A 16,586-nucleotide genomic window follows, 5' to 3' on the forward strand; every position below is an offset into this window, starting at 1 on the left:
TGCTGTTGCTTGAACCCTCCCAGGCTGGTGTCCCTCCATAGTCCCCACGCTAACCTGCGGTGACCCCGTCCCCCTGGATGACGGGCAAACCCTTCTCCTCCAAGCTGCTTCCCAGGGAAATGTCACTTTATTGTCTATGCTGCTTAACCAAGATCCACTATTGGATATTCATCATCGTCATCATGAATTAACCTCTGCCTTGATCTCTGCTGCTCTTAATGGACACACAGGTATGTGCTGGTGAGATTAGCATGTGTACAGTATGCATAAAAATGATTGAATTTTGCTTGCATTTTTCGCTTTTGTATATATATATATGTGTGTGTAAATAATGTGTTTATGTCTATTCTATAGACTGCTTAAATCTGCTGCTGACTTCAGGGGCATCTGCTGAAGCTGCCGATAAAACAGGATTTACGCCGCTACATGCCGCTGCTGAAAATGGTCACCATGGGTGGGTCCTCTGTTCTCCTTTCCTTTGCTATTATAGTGTTTTAGCTCTTTTATTGTGTTTTCAAGAACAGTGACACATTTGCACATCTTATGGCACTGTTATTAAATTTCATATCGGATGATCTGATCACAAGACAGACTACGATTTTTTTTTCTGAAATTTTAGATTGGACAGTTCTTTTCTTGGCATGTTTTAAAACCTTTGCTTTGATGCAGTGAATGATTGACTGGTGAGTAGGTGGTACTGTGTCACTGTTGTCCAGGATGCATCCAAGACGGATTAGCGTTTTAAATAAAATGTGATGTAGTCACATGACTACTGCAGCAAGGGGTTTGATTAATCAGATGACAAAACGTCTTTTGCATGTGTATTTAGTGCTGCCTGGTTGTGATCAAGTCAACTAAATCGGATGGTAGTGCCGGGTGTAACCAGGGTTTACGATATCTAGAAAATTTTTTCTCTGAAGTTTTTCTCTATGCAATGATACCAATCTCAGCTGATCTTTCATCGACAGGTGTGTGAAAGCTCTTGTAAAATGTGGAGCTGATTTGGAGAAGGAGTGTTCGCAGGGAAGGACCCCTCTGTACCTGGCCTGCGAACAGGGACATGTGGAGTGCGTGAAAGTCTTGCTAGATGCAGGAGCAGACCGTTCACATGTCACGACTGTGAGTTTTCAGTTCCGCACTGACACCAGTGTCTCTCAAATGTCAATTACATTCTGTGTTCTTAAACACGTTAGGAAATACTGCCCCTCTGTTCATCTCCATGGTTACCTTAACAGTTGAGCGTGGGTATTTTGCTGTCAATGTGTTGCTCAGAATGTAATTACGGTTCCTATTTTAGAAACACTTAATTATGCCCTGGATGTTTTCTCAGTTTGCTCTAATTTACTGGTCTGAAAAAATCCCCAAAATATCCTGGGAAATTCTTAAGGTCTAAATTAAGGTGGTTTTCTGTTTTTATATTTGCTGTGATTGTATTTTTTGATCTGTTTTGTTGTAAGTATGTGTATATCTGTACATAAGTAAGTTTGTAGACTTCTCAAAAAGACCTCTTGCACTTGCACTTAAGTGTTTGTTATTTTCAGGACAACTGCACCGCTCTGCACGCTGCAGTCAGTTCAGGTCATGTGGGCCCTCTGAAGCTCCTGCTATACCACCCATCACCTGAACCAGACCTGGGTCTCCCTGCATCTCCTTCAGACTCCAATCAGGAGCTCCAACACCCTGGCATAACCAAAGCCAGTCACATCCTCAACCACAGTAACCAGGATGGCTGGACTGCTGCCCATATTGCTGCATCCAGGGGCTACAAGGTGACATGTTTGAGTTTGATGCTAAGTAGACTATTTCACACCAGAAAAGAAGAGTTAGAAGTGGCTGATAACACATATGGTGCCTTGAATGCTTACATGTCTCCTGCTTTGCAGAAATGCCTGGAGGTCTTGTGTAGCCACAGTCAACAGGACATGGAGAAGAGGGACAAATGCAATCGCACCATACATGATGTTGCCACAGATGACTGCAAAGATCTATTAGAGAACCTGGGTGAGTATAATTTAAGCTATAGAACTTTGTACAAATGTGATAGTTTGGCAGGTTTAGCCACTATGTGATAGTTGGCTTAAGTGACCACAGCCTTAACTTTTGTTTTCTGCCCTACTTTAGATTTGTACACAGTAGTTGTACAGGTGCTTATGGGCTCACCGGAGCGTCTTTGCCCTGTGGATCTCCTGGAGGATGGATGCACTGTTGGCAAAGTTACAATTCAGCGCAATATTAGCTGGGAAGAGTTAACAGGAAGCTTGAGTTACCTGCTGACCAATCACCTCCAGCTAATTTGTGGGAGGTGGGAACTGCAGGAAGTTCTGGGTAGAGCGGACACTTTGGGCCTCTCTACTAACAGCATGGCCTCTGTGATTATAGGTAAACACATATACATCTTACAGTGTAACTAGCTACTTGCCAAAGAAATTTAGATTAATTTGTGCCCATTTAATTTGATTCTATTTATAACAGGGGTGCCAAATCCTGTTTCAGAGTCATATGATTCTTCAGAAATCATCCTAATATGCTGATTTTTCAACATTTGAAATATTTCTTATTATTTCTTTAAAAAGAAAAATGTAACTGACCTCAAATTTTTGAACGGTAGTCTATATAATTTATAAATCCCCCTACATAAAAAAAAATCTAGTTTTCATTAGTGAAATCTATACACACACACACACACACACATATATATATATATATATATGTATATATATACAGTTGCAATCAAAATTATTCAACCCCCTTAACTGCAAGACATTTTGCTGCTGAGAACAAAATTTTATGAAAACAATTCATCAAAGGCATCAGTAAACTATTATACAAAGTTTATTAATACACATTTGAGTGATTCCGATAATGTAAAGTTGATGAAAAATGAAAAAGTTAAACTGGCTCTAAACATTCATGTACAAAATTATTCAACGCCCAAAAGTCACATTTTGTGCAGAATCATTTATTCTTTATAACTCAAACGCTGCCTGTAAGTGCTCAGAAGCTTCTGTCACCTCTCTACTGCTATCTTGGCCCATTCCTCGCTTGAAAAAGCTTCCAGATCACTGATAGTCTTTGGTTTCCATGTTACCACTGCTTTCCTACAAATTCCACCGAATATTTTCAATGAGATTTCAATCTGAAGACTGTACAGGCCACTCAAGAACAATCTACGTCTGATCCCTGAACCAAACTTAAGTAGATTTGGATGTATACTTTGGGACGGCTGTCCTGCAGGAAAGTCCATTGATCATCAGACTTCAGTCTCCGCACCGAAGGCATCACCATCTTTGCCAAAATGGCTTGATACTTCAAAGAATTCATGATGTCCTTCATACAGTCAAGATTTCTACTTCCTGCAACAGCAAAGAACCCCCATAACAAGACTGGACCACCTCCATGTTTGACCATGGAGATGGTGTTCTTCTGCTCATAAGCTTTGCAGCTTTGCTGAATGTCACTCTTGACCAAGAAGAACATAAAAGGCTGACTTGAATATGCTTAAATTCATTTGGATATCTGTGGAGTTGTGGAAAAATGTTGTATGGAGGCATGTGACCAAACTGGAACTTTTTGGACCCATGGATCAGCGGTACGTCTGGTGCAAAAAAGGCAAAGCTTATGAGCAGAAGAACACCAGAAGCTTCTAAGCACTTACAGGCAGCGTTTTTTGGAGGTTATAAAGAATAAAAGATTCTGCACTTTTGGGGGTTGAATTTTGTACATGTATGTTTAGAGTCAGTTTTTTTTTTTTTTTTTATCAACTTTACATTCTCGGAATCACACAAATGTGTATTAATAAACTTTGTATAATAGTTTACTGATGCCTTTGATTAATTGTTTTCATAAAATTTTGTTCTCAGCAGCAAAATGTCTTGCAGGTTAAGGGGGTTGAATAATTTTGATTGCAACTATATATATAATATTTTGTTTTTACTTATTATTTATTCATTTGTTTTTTTTGTTTTTTTGTTTTTACCCCTTCACTGACATGTTTGAATGCACAGTGCAGAAGCAGCCATGATCGTTTCACGATTGCTTTGAAATGCAACCTGTAGCGTAGAGACACGTTTGCGATGGCTATTCTCGGATGACCCCAGCCTTCTGAACAGCTGCTGCGCTTCCTGAATTGCCCTTGGTTACTGTTCAAGTTTTAATTTCCCCACCTCAGCGAATTTAAACTCTTGTTGTCATAGATGCAAGAAAAAAGAGACGGCCAAAGAGCCCAATATGTGTTATATATATATCAAATATGTCTGTCACTAGTATGATTTGTGATATAAAACTTCTGAATATAGAACTTAACACCACACACACATTCACACAAATGTGCTATTATTTAATTGTGTACCCTCTATTCTGAAACTAACTCTAGTGAGCATGATTTTTATGTGGCTCTTGTCTTGGGTGTTGTCCAACACCTCACTGGGCCAAGTAGGGAAGGACGTGGGACAGGGGTCTAACTCCGCTTGGCTCGACCCAAGGGTTGTCATGCAGGGCTGCTGAAAATAAACTAGCCTTCTCCAAGTTCTCACCTATCTCTTTCACACCCCTCTGGCCTTCTCTCTGTCTCTTTTGCACTCTTTCTCTCACCACTTCTTTTTTTTTGTTTACACTCAACTCCTCCCTTAAGACAAGATGTTTCCAAACACCAAGAGCAGATGTCAAAATGAAGCGATTTGGCCTACAGAGAGCAACTTGATGACTATCTACTATTCCAGACAGAAAACATGAGGGGACTGACAGACAGGAAAGAGAGACAGGAGGATAAAAGCTCATTTATCATGCCTCTCAAGTTTGAAAAACACTAGATGAAAACTGCTCCCATGTCAGTAAAGATTACACATCCGTGTCTTTCACCATAAGCGGATACATACATCTAGAAAATCTATCCCTCTTTCCTAAATGAATTTTCTTGTTCAGGTGATGCTGTCTGGCTGCCGGGGCAGGAACTGGCCCAGTCTCCTTGGGACCTCATTCGAAAACGCCTGAGTCAACGTATTACCATACATCTTAAAGGTGAGCTTTGCAGTCGTTTCATTTAGTCTCTTTAAAAATAAGGCCTGTTTTGCACCTCGCATAAACAGTCCATATTAAATTTGGCACCCATATTAACAGGTTACACTGAAAATTCAGCTATGCCATCACAGGAATAAATAACATTTAAAAATAAAAAAAATAGAAAATAGTTATTTTAAAAAATATTTAAAATTAATTAATTAATTACAAATTAAAATTTATTAAATAAATTAAAAAAAAAAAAAAAAAAAAAATTTTAAAATCGTCCTTTTTTTAAAAAATCATACTGACCCCAAACATTTGAACGGTATTGTATTACATGCATTACATTCTACATGGTATAACTTGTATATGGTTAATTAACAATTAAGAAATTAACATTAACTTAGATTAAAAATATTGTTCATAGTTATTTAATGTTCATAGTTCATATGTATGCATTAACTAATGTAAACAAATTGAACCTCATTGTAAAATGTTGCCACATATTTTGTAAAATTATCAGATTGTGTTTAGGAGATTCTCTTGGTAAAGCAGAAAGATATACTATGCCTATGATAGAAAGAATCAGCAGATCTCTTGGGCTTCCACACTTTAATGAATAGCCATGCTGTGCTCCCTGTCATCACATGACCATGATGTTTAGCTGGGCTCCAGAATATTCCATCTCATGCAACGGCACATAAAAACAACTCAGTGAAGCCCTCGCTCAAATCCATTTCACACAGATCTCCTAGTCTCCCATGTCCATTGTGTGTTGTGCTCTTTGATATACCGTGTAGGTTTGATTTATGTCTCACGGCTGCTATAATTTTGCTTTCTGTCAGGCCTGTCAGAGTGCACTCTGGATGAGATGACGTACGACTCCCTGATCCCTCTACAGCTGCTGCAGAACTATGTCCGCCTGGTACGCTGACTCACTCTCCACGTCAAAGAGAGTTTTTTTAACATGTCTGAGTTAAACTGGATGATCTTTAAAGTTTGGATGAAGAGTGCTGAGAGTTAGTAAAGTCTTTATAATACCTTGGGACCAAAACAAAATTCTTTGAGCCTCCACCACCTTTTCGGCACCTTGGGGCAACAGATACTATTTGTGTTTTAAAATGTTGTAATAGAAGATACATGCAGTGTAACAAGCAGCAATTTAAGACAGCAAAACACCCTCCAAGACACACTTGAGTAATCAAGCCTGCACTAAGGCAGACATAAATAAAATATTTGGCATGGATGATGAAATGAAGCTGGTTTAGATGAATAATACATGTGCTGTTGTTTATGATATTTAACAGTGTTGATAAACTCAATTGTGTTTTTGTTCATGGTCAGGTGGAACAGTACCATAATGTCATCTTCCATGGGCTGGAGGGCAGCTTTCAGGAGTACATCGCCAACCAGATCTCTCATTATATCAAGGTAATTATTATCAATTGTTTTAAATATTCATATTTTACATTTCATTCAAGGAGTTTCAAAAATTAATAAGTAAAGGCATTTTTGTTAATATAAACATTTTTATTTTGAACAGTTAAGCACTGATTATATGAGGAGGCCTAAATCCAAAAAGGATAATCATTAAAAAGTCCATTGATAAATTTAAGACATGTATTCAAATACATACACTACATTAAATTCATAAAAAGTGACATTTATAATTTTTCTATTCATCAAAGAATCCTGAAAAAAAAATATGAAGCAGCAAAACTGTTTTCAGCATTGATAATGAGAAATATTTCTTGAGCACCAAATCATCATATTAGAAAGATTTCTGAACGATCATGTGACACTAAAGATATTTCACAATATTACTGTTTTTACTGTTTTTGATAAAAAAAAAATGCATCTTGGTGAGCATAAGACTTCTTTCAAAAACAACATAAAAGCATACCAACCCCAAACTTTTGAACAGTAGTATATAAGAAATGGCAAAACAGAGTACAATCCTAAATCTACAATCTTATTTCCATAATGTATCATAGTGCAAATCATGTTAAAAATGTAGGATGGGCAGGAAAGTGTATTAACAAAGTAAATAGTGTCCATTTTGATCTCATGTTGACTTAAGAGTGTTACATATTTATAACCATCAAGTAAAAAATAAACATGAGGTAAATCTCTGAATAATTTCTGAACCTCAGTTTGTCGCATGTATTGTGGACATCCATCTGTACTAGTCGTGATGTTTATGATGCACCTGTGTTTGTGTGTGTTCGCAGTACAGACAGGAGGCCCAGGGGATTGGCTGTGATGTCGTCAGGGTGGAGATAGATGAGAGTCTATCAAAAGAGCACCTGCTGGAGATCTTCATCAACTGTGGTAAGAGCCTCTTCCATCAAGCAGCGCGGTATCGAGGAGTCACATATCTCAGGCGATGATGTAGGCAAAGGAGCAGAGGAAGAAGATATCAGACCCCTAGAAACAAGATCAAAATGAACAAAAATCTTGAGTTTCCATGAGGTTTATCCTGTGTTCAATCTGAAATGCTGTTGAATTGTTATTGTACAAAACTCTGTATGATGATTTTTGGCGACTGATGATTTTGGCCTGTACCTTGTCAAAATCTTTTTTTTTTTTTTTTTTTACAAATCTAGGGCCCTGTTTACACCGGGAATTAAGATGCGTTTTGGTCGTTTAGATCACAAGTAGATGAGGGAGACACATTCCCGTTTACACCTGATGTTTTAATCCGACTCTTTTGTCCACTTTTAACCACTTCTGTCCTGATTTCTTTGAGGGGAGGTTCTATGGGTGGGTAAACGTATGGGCTTTTTCAGATCTTTTGATCTAATGTACGAAATAAGCTCATGCAATTTACGTGAAAGGAGACGATGGAAAAACATACGGAGAACAGCAGCTTTCGTTTCTGCTCAGATAGACACAAGATCACACTGAACGCTTTGAGTGTGTGTTAGAAATCAAGAATAGTGAGAGAACATTGTGCTTGGTACATTTTTCATCTTCAAACCAAACTTGGGTCTTCAGCCGACAAAGTTTAAATCCCGTCTGGCTAGCGTGCTTCCCATAATGTTTATACATTAGGTCTGTAGGCGGAGAGTAGGTGGTCTTTTGTGGCTGTTCGAACGCATTTGACCACATAAGCGTTTACACCACGAAAGCAATCCGATCGAATACGTTTTCAACTACCTCTGGAAGTGGTCAAAAGTGGACAAGCTCAAAATGTTTTAGACCCCATTTACACCTGTATTAGCATCGTCCACTTGTGATCTGATCGTCAAAAACGCATCTTAATACCAGGTGCAAAACGGCTTAGGTTAAGTGAATGGAGTACATTTGTAAATATGAATACTCACAGTTTCAATAGTATAGCCACAAAATGTGAACAAAATGTCTGTTAACATGATTGTGAAAAATCACTCACTAACCTTTACTGTGTAAAGTTACGTATATCAAATTTTACATCTTTGTTGCCATGGTCATAAAACAACCATAAAAATATACTTTACAGCTGAAATAATACACGTTTTAACAAAATAATTAATGTAACTGCTTTTATCAAATTATGAGCTTCAAATTTTTGCTTTTAAATCCTCCAAAAATTGGCCCCATTCACTTACATTATAATCTTGACTTGTATTTTTTGTGGTAATCAGAATTGCACTACAAATGCTGTTGATCGAGGAGTTTGACTTGTATTGAACCCAGAATATTCCTTGAATAATTACATCTTTGAATTTAGTGTTATGTCTGGTATTGATTGATTTGTGTTGTGTATCAGGTTTCCTGGTGTCTTTGCATGAAGGCAGCGCTGGGCGTTGTGTTGTGGCCATTCTTGAGGGTCTGGAGAGAGCTCACTCTCTCAGCCACATCCTGGGAGATCTGTGCGAAGCCCTGGAGAACCGAGGATCTGTCTATTCCCTCTCCCTCAACCATGGTGAGATGCATTCATACAGATGTAGCAGAGCAGGAACAGTCAATGTACCTAAAATAGCAACTCTTTTCTCCTCATGTTGATGGGCAGGTCACAATGGGCTTTACTATTTCCGTGAAGGGAGTTTTTTGATTGGCACTCTGGCTAAGCCTCGCCTGCAGGGTGCTGAGCTACGATTACAGCAGCACTTCCGCTGGGTTCAGCTGCGCTGGGACATCGAGCCCCTCAATGGCATGCTGGGACGTCATCTCCGCAGAAAACTCCTCCACAAGGTCAGCCCTACTCATTATCTAATGAGCTGCAGGGAAGACCACCAGAATAGCTATTCAGCTCTAAATTTAGTCGAGATTGTTTGGTACAGTGGTTTTGCATTGGGACTCACAGTTCCCCATGGTCATGATGCCGTAACCCAAATTTTTAGGAATTTGAACCAAGCTAATTTATTTGATTAATTTGCTCTTTATATATATAGTGAAGAGATATATAGCGCATGCCTCCACATTTGCAAGTGCGATGGAACAGTGTGCGCCGTAAGCACAGTATAATGTTTCACAGGACAGGAAGTTCATTTTGCTGAGGTGAGAGACTTTTCATTTCATTACGAAAATAACGTTTGAATAATGACACTGACATATAGCCTGACAACACCTCATCTGACAGCAGATACTGAATTAGAACATGTTTTTTTCAGGCACTGCATTTGCCTTCACGCACATCTTTCAAAATAAAAATCAGAAATCAGAAAAACATTTACAATTACATTTTGTTGTTATTGTTTTTGTTTCTTTTTGACTACATAATCTGTGACCCTTTTAAAACGATCTTGTGACCCACTTTTGGGTCGTGACCCACTGGTTGAGAAACACTGGTTTAGTATATTTAGTATGTTTTTTTATTTTTTGGGGGCACATAAATAGTTTTTGCTGTTGTTGTTGTTGCAGTTACAATGGAGACTTTTAAGCATAAAAAAAAATAATCGTCATTTTTGAGTGAACTATCCCTTTAACTTAGTTTTTCTGTGTTTCTGTAGACTCAGGGCCAGTGCTGGACATCTGATGATCCCGTACACAAAGCGCTGTCTTGGGTGTGCTCAGTGTGGCACCAGCTCAATGCCTGTCTGTCGCGTCTGGGGACCTCAGAGGCCTTGTTGGGACCCTATATCTTCCTTTCCTGCCCTGTGAATCCAGAACAGACCCAGGCCATTCCAAAGTAGGTCAACCTAGTGTTGTCACGATACTGGAATTAATATTAATCTTATTTCTAAGACAATTGTAATACAACTGCCCTGTAAAATAAAATATTTCAAAACAAGTAAAGCAGAGCTGGTATAGTGTATCGATACTGCAGAAAATGAATATTTACAGTTTCAAATATTCAGAATGAATATGTATCGAAAAATTTATATTTTTCACTAGGTCAATTGAAATGAAATGTAACTATTCATGCCATTTTTTTGTAATATTTCCTATGACAGGAATTTTTTGTGTTAAAATTGGTCCATGTGTGTTTGTGTTTAGGTGGTTAGTGAGGCTTTGGAATGCAGTGATAGTTCCACGGGTCGAGGACGCTGTTATATCTAGAGTAACAGCCAAGCGCTCTCCCTCCCAACGACGGTCTCCCAACAACAAAGGTCTGAGCCCAGGTCAGAGAGCGGTTGTCAAAGCAGCTCTCAATATTCTTCTGAGTAAGGCTGTGCTGCAAGGCTGCCCACTGTCCAGACCAGGTACAGCACCAGCAAATGTGTTGGGGAACAGGCTCAACAAAAAGATTGAGTCTAATAACTATTTATCAGTAGCTTCACAGTAGCTTTGAAAGTAGCTTTTCAAGGAAAGTCTGTTCACTCAGCGGCCATATTTGCAATGCCTCCGGACAGCTATTTCCGGCATCCAAGACCAAGTCCTATATATTTGAATGGGGGAATCCTGAAATCTCAAAAACTGCTTGGCGAACTCACAATTAAATAACATATTTCAAATCAGCAACAAAATCTGACATGAACTGTGCCATAAATGTTGTTTATTATGCTCAAATAGCGTTAAAAAAGCTAGACAAGCTAGACAAGTCAATGCATATGTGCAGTCCTAAGCGTGTTTCTATGGGAACTGGAGCTTCTGGCAGCTGCAGTGATGCAATGACTTTATCAATCAGCGATTGGCTCTTTTATTTAGAAGGCAGGGCATATTTTGCCCATATTGCGCATTGCAGTTTCTCCCATTCATAACTAATAGGACTGAATGTCTTTCTATATCTGTAGTCTTTGATGCAGCTATTTCAGTACTAAGATAATTTTCCCAGTCACATTCAAAGTAAGTTTATTAAAGGGTTAGTTCACCCAAAAATGAAAATTCTGTCATTAATTACTCACCCTCGTGCCGTTTTACACCCGTAAGACCTTCATTCATCTTCGGAACACAAATTAAGATATTTTTGTTTAAATCCGATAGCTCCGTGAGGCCTACATAGGGAGCAATGACATTTCCTCACTCAAGATCCATAAAGGTACTAAAAACATATTTAAATCAGTTCATGTGAGTACAGTGGTTCAATATTAATATTATAAAGCGACAAGAATATTTTTGGTGTGCCAAAAAAACAAAATAACGACTTATTTAGTGATGGCCGATTTCAAAACACTGCTTCAGGAAGATTCGGAGCATAATGAATCAGCGTTTAAATATGTTTTTAGTACCTTTATGGATCTTGAGAGAGGAAATGTCATTGCTCCCTATGTAGGCCTCACGGAGCCATCGGATTTCAACAAAAATATCTCAATTTGCGTTCCGAAGATTAACGAAGTTCTTACGGGTGTAAAACGGCACGAGGGTGAGTAATTAATGACAGAATTTTCATTTTTGGGTGAACTAACCCTTTAACAACTAACATCAGCTATTAAAGGGGCTATATGTAAGACTTTCATGCATTAATCGCTTTTTTATTATTATATGTAAATAGCTTGTAAAGAAACTTAAAAAACGAGACCTTCCCTGACTTTCTAGGTTGTCAATTCACTTAATGGTCACCGGTGTCATTAATGTCAAGGGTTTTTGAATTTTACATATAGCCCCTTTAAATCTTTCAGTGCAGTAGTTATTGGTGCTCACGTTAAACACATTTTACTGTTTTTCTGTTTGTGTGGTTAGAGATTGACAGGCTTTTACCAGAGTTCCAGGGAGGATGTTTCCCTCTTTCCACCATTGGCTCCGCCTACAGGAAAGGTGGCCGAAAAGGACGCGATAATGGCGCTTGGAGACGAGCCAATACCAGTCCACGGAAGAAAGGGAGCCCCGCCTCTGGGAGGAGCTCTAGCTGTTCCTTAAGAGAGGGTGAGGTGTAACTGATGGCTTTGATTTTGGAGTAAATTCACCTTGGCTACAGTAACAAGCCACTTTTGCCATTTTGTTTCTATTAAATAATCCATATTCTTTTATTCTTATAATATAGGATCTCTGGCCAATTCAAGCACTCACCCAATGACAAATGTCAATCATGCAAGGTTGGTTTTCTCTGTGTGTGCGCATTTGTGTTTGTACTACCAGCAGATGGCAGTGTGACTCAATGATTATGTGTGTATGTTCCTGCAGACTCAGTGACGGAGTTGCTGTGGGTCTGTCTCTCTGCTCTGATGATGAGACAGATCTCATCAGAGAACTCCAGACCATGTGCTCCAGCAAATCTGAGCCAGACATAAGCAAGGTAATAGACATTAATATGCACTGTTCAAAAGTTTGGGGTCGTAAGATTTTTAACATATTTTGAAAGAAGTCTCTTATGCTCACCATAGCTAAATTTATTTGATTAAAAGTTAAGTAAAAACAGAAATAATGTGAACTATTATTACAATTTAAAAGAAATGTTTTCTAATTAAATATATTTTAATGTAATTTATTCCTTTGATGGGAAAGTTACATTTTCATCAGCCATTACTCCAGTCATCAGTGTCACATGATCCTTCAGAAATTATTCTAATATGCTGATTTGGTGCTCAAGAAACATTTCTTATTGTTGAAAACAGCTGTTCTGCTTAATATTTTTGTGGAAACTGCTAGATTTTTTATGATTCTTGATGAGTAGAAAGAAACTCAATTTTGCATTAATTATAGTACATGTAAATGGTCCAAAAAATCCAACTGACTTGCATTAAAGGAGGAACTGAAGCCATATATGAGGACCAGTATATCATATACTTTTGGGCCAGCAAGAAACAACCCAGAACTGTGTAGCAATGAGCTAAACAACATTAGAACAACACCCTACTGTAGCATTGTGGTTGTGAATTTTGCATGTACAAGCACCACCCATTCCTTCAGAAAACATAAAAATATAGTGTGTTACTATTGGTATTTATTTGTTAATTTTACATACACATTACAAAGCAGTGGTTTGAGTTTTAGTCTGTGTCAAAAAAAACAAAAAAACAGCTTGTGCTACTCTCAGAGACTTTCTGTTCAAGCTACACAAACAGTCCGGCACTGTAAAGCACACGGCCTTGCAGTTTTTAGGAATTGACAAGCTGTGTTTATTTCCTCTTTTACCTGGTACAGATTGCTCTCTTTAAAGAGGACTTCATCATGCTTCCAGACTCCAGTCCGCCCACTCCTCAGAGGAGTGACGGTGAGGTCACGCAGCCCCAAACACTCCCTGTTACAACAGAGAGTGCCGTGGATATGACCCATCCTCCACCACAGAAGGCAAGCTTTGATAAAACACCATGGCTCTGATCCAAAGCCTACTGAGACACCTACATAGGTTGCGTAGCATCCTTCTAAGGCATCATCCGAACTGTCACTGAACATTATAAATAACCAATTCGGACGCTCTACATATAGTGCACAGATAAGGGCTTTTCACGCTGCGCTTAAAGGGATAGTTCAGCCAAAAATAAAAATTTGCTGTTAATTTACTCACCCTTTAGGCCATCCAAGATTACTTTTTTTTCTTCAGTAGAACAGTAAAGAAGATTTTTAGCTGAAGCTGTGGTCCTCTGTGATTCAAATAATGGTAGTGTCACGGTTCATGGATTCACTTACTCACCCTCGTGTGTTGTTGTGTGTGTGTGTGTGTGTGTGTGTGTGTGTGTGTGTGTGTGTGTGTTGGGTGTGAGTGAATGATTGTGTGGGCGTCACCCATTATGGTCTGATTGCGATCTGTTGCCAGCCGTGTCTTGTTAGTGGTTGTTATATATTGTGCATGTCTTTATGTGTCTTTGTCAGTTCGTTGCAGGCTGTTCCCGGTGTCGTGTTCTCTGTGTGTTTCTTCCTGGTTTTTGGATTCTGGACTTTCGTCGTGTGCCCTGTTTTCTGGGTTGGATTATCCTTGTTCTCTGATACCCGCTGTAGCCCTGCGCCACCCAGTGCCTCGCCACTCTGCACGCCACAGCCTCTGCCTCGACTGACCCTTGGAGTGAAGTTATTGTACAGCATTTTCCTGTCAATAAATATTGTTATTCTTGCACTTGGATCCTCTGTCTGTGTTCATTCCCTGACAGAACGAACTGACCACTTATGGATCCAGCAAGGTCGTCGGATCTTCAGGAGTATTTGAGCAGGAGTGCTCAACGGATGGATCATCAGGACGAGCAAGTGGTGGCCACTGCTCGTGCCGTTCAGGCGTTGGTGGCGCAGGTGGCTGAGTTATCTACCCAGGTTCAACATCTTTCATCTCCCACTGCGCCAGCTCCACCGTCTGTTCCCCACCCATCCGCCAACGTCAGCAGTCAACAAGAGCCGCGTATTCCTGCACCAGAGAGGTATGCTGGAGAACCAGATGTTTGTAGAGCCTTTCTAACGAAGTGCTCTATTTATTTCTCTTTGCAACCTAACACGTTTTCTTCTGAGGAATCTAAAGTCGCGTTGGTCATGACGCTTCTGACGGGACGCGCAGCGTTGTGGGGAACAGCGGTGTGGGAGAACAAACATCAGTGCTGCTCCTCATTCCACACCCTGTCGCAGGAGATGAGACGGGTCTTCGACCGTTCGGTGGCGGGACGGGAGGCCGCGCGCAAACTCGCGGATCTGCGGCAGGGAATCCAACCAGTGTCTGATTACGCCATCAAATTCCGCACCCTGGCAGCGGAATGCAAGTGGAACGAGGAGGCGCAGTGGGATATGTTCCTGCATGGGTTGGCCGACCGTGTTCAGCAGGAGATTTACCAGCTGGATCTACCCACCAGTCTCGACGGTCTCATTGAGCTCGCGCTGCGGGTGGACGCTCGCTTGCAAGAACGCGCGGCGCGTAAGAGGCCCGTAGCGCGCTTCGAGGAAATGGAGGAGAGCGGTGCCAGCGGAGTTAACACGGTCGGTCCCCCGTTCGATCCTGAACCCATGCAGGTGGGTAGAGCTCGGCTCTCCCGGGAGGAGAGATTACACCGGAGAGAGATGGGACTGTGTTTGTACTGTGGAGGGGCGGGGCATTTTCTTAGGGAGTGTCCCGTAAAAGGCAGAGCCCGACAGTAGTACCGAGGTTATTGTCGGGTGGTCTTTCCTTGGATAAATCCTCATCTGCGACACTCCTCCCGGTGAGACTACAGTGGGTATCGGGGCATCACACCTGCCAGGCTCTGGTCGACTCGGGGGCGGAGGGCAGCATCATGGACTATGATCTGGTCACGCGTTTGCACATACCCATTCACCCTTTGGAACATGCCATAACTGTCATCGCCCTTAATGGACAGAAGCTACCCACCATCACACACGCCACGGAGCCCTTAACCGTCATCACTTCCGGTAATCACACTGAACAGTTGCCATTTTTTATTTCTAGATCTACTACTCATCCGGTCGTCTTGGGTCATCCGTGGTTGCTCAAACACAAGCCCAGGATCGAGTGGGGTCAGGGGTCCGTGGCAGAATGGAGCAACCAGTGTCATGCGTCTTGTTTGTTGTCTGCCTGTTCTTCTGTGTCTCGTTCTGTGTTACAGGAGTCGTCGGTGAATCTGTCAAACGTGCCAGAGGAGTACCTTGACCTGAAGGAAGTGTTCAGTAAGTCCCGGGCTGCTTCTCTTCCTCCGCATCGTCCCTACGACTGTGCCATAGACTTAGTACCAGGGTCTTCTCCGCCTAAAGGCAAGTTATATTCACTTTCTAATCCTGAAAGGGAGGTCATGGAGAAATACATTTCTGATTCTCTGGCAGCTGGGATCATCCGCCCTTCCTCGTCTCCCGCGGGGGCGGGTTTTTTTTTCGTGGGTAAGAAGGACGGGTCGCTGCGGCCGTGCATTGATTACAGAGGACTGAACAACATCACGGTAAAGAATACTTATCCTTTGCCGTTGATGTCTTCTGCCTTTGAACGGCTGCAGGGCGCGTCTCTTTTCACGAAATTGGACCTGCGCAACGCTTATCATTTGGTTCGCATTAGGGAGGGGGATGAGTGGAAGACGGCATTTAACACCCCTAGAGGGCACTTTGAATACTTGGTTATGCCTTTCGGCCTTTCCAACTCGCCCGCCGTGTTTCAAGCACTCGTTAATGACGTGTTGAGAGACATGATCGATCAGTTCATTTATGTCTACCTGGACGACATATTGATATTTTCTTCTTCTCTCCAGGAACATGTGCAACACGTCAGACGAGTGCTCCAGAGGCTGCTAGAGAATGGGCTTTTTGTCAAGGCGGAGAAGTGCGTTTTTCATGCACAGTCAGTTCCATTTTTAGGGTATATCGTGTCGTCTGAGGGGGTGCGCATG

The 16,586-nt window shown here is 40.8% G+C and overlaps 1 protein-coding gene across 2 annotated transcripts in view; it reads left to right on the forward strand.

The window, feature by feature from the left end:
- cttnbp2 (cortactin binding protein 2) overlaps positions 1-16,586 on the forward strand; it is a 50,925-nt gene that overhangs the window by 29,288 nt on the left and 5,051 nt on the right. Inside the window, exons 5-23 of one of the 2 annotated variants that reach the window (XR_007926183.1) lie at positions 24-230; positions 355-454; positions 969-1,119; positions 1,542-1,769; positions 1,884-2,001; positions 2,122-2,379; positions 4,921-5,016; positions 5,844-5,923; positions 6,343-6,429; positions 7,230-7,329; positions 8,750-8,905; positions 8,993-9,174; positions 9,933-10,111; positions 10,420-10,625; positions 12,043-12,225; positions 12,344-12,395; positions 12,484-12,595; positions 13,444-13,590; positions 14,113-15,624. Coding sequence is in view for 1 of the 2 variants with exons in the window: in XM_051870254.1 (XP_051726214.1) it covers positions 24-230; positions 355-454; positions 969-1,119; positions 1,542-1,769; positions 1,884-2,001; positions 2,122-2,379; positions 4,921-5,016; positions 5,844-5,923; positions 6,343-6,429; positions 7,230-7,329; positions 8,750-8,905; positions 8,993-9,174; positions 9,933-10,111; positions 10,420-10,625; positions 12,043-12,225; positions 12,344-12,395; positions 12,484-12,595; positions 13,444-13,590 (2,642 nt within the window). In the remaining variant the exon portion in view is untranslated. The remainder of the gene's footprint in view (positions 1-23; positions 231-354; positions 455-968; positions 1,120-1,541; positions 1,770-1,883; positions 2,002-2,121; positions 2,380-4,920; positions 5,017-5,843; positions 5,924-6,342; positions 6,430-7,229; positions 7,330-8,749; positions 8,906-8,992; positions 9,175-9,932; positions 10,112-10,419; positions 10,626-12,042; positions 12,226-12,343; positions 12,396-12,483; positions 12,596-13,443; positions 13,591-14,112; positions 15,625-16,586) is intronic. The other variant, XM_051870254.1, reaches the window with a different exon arrangement.

The sequence above is a fragment of the Ctenopharyngodon idella genome, chromosome 18 (assembly GCF_019924925.1).
Source record: "Ctenopharyngodon idella isolate HZGC_01 chromosome 18, HZGC01, whole genome shotgun sequence".
Classification (NCBI taxonomy): domain Eukaryota; kingdom Metazoa; phylum Chordata; class Actinopteri; order Cypriniformes; family Xenocyprididae; genus Ctenopharyngodon; species Ctenopharyngodon idella.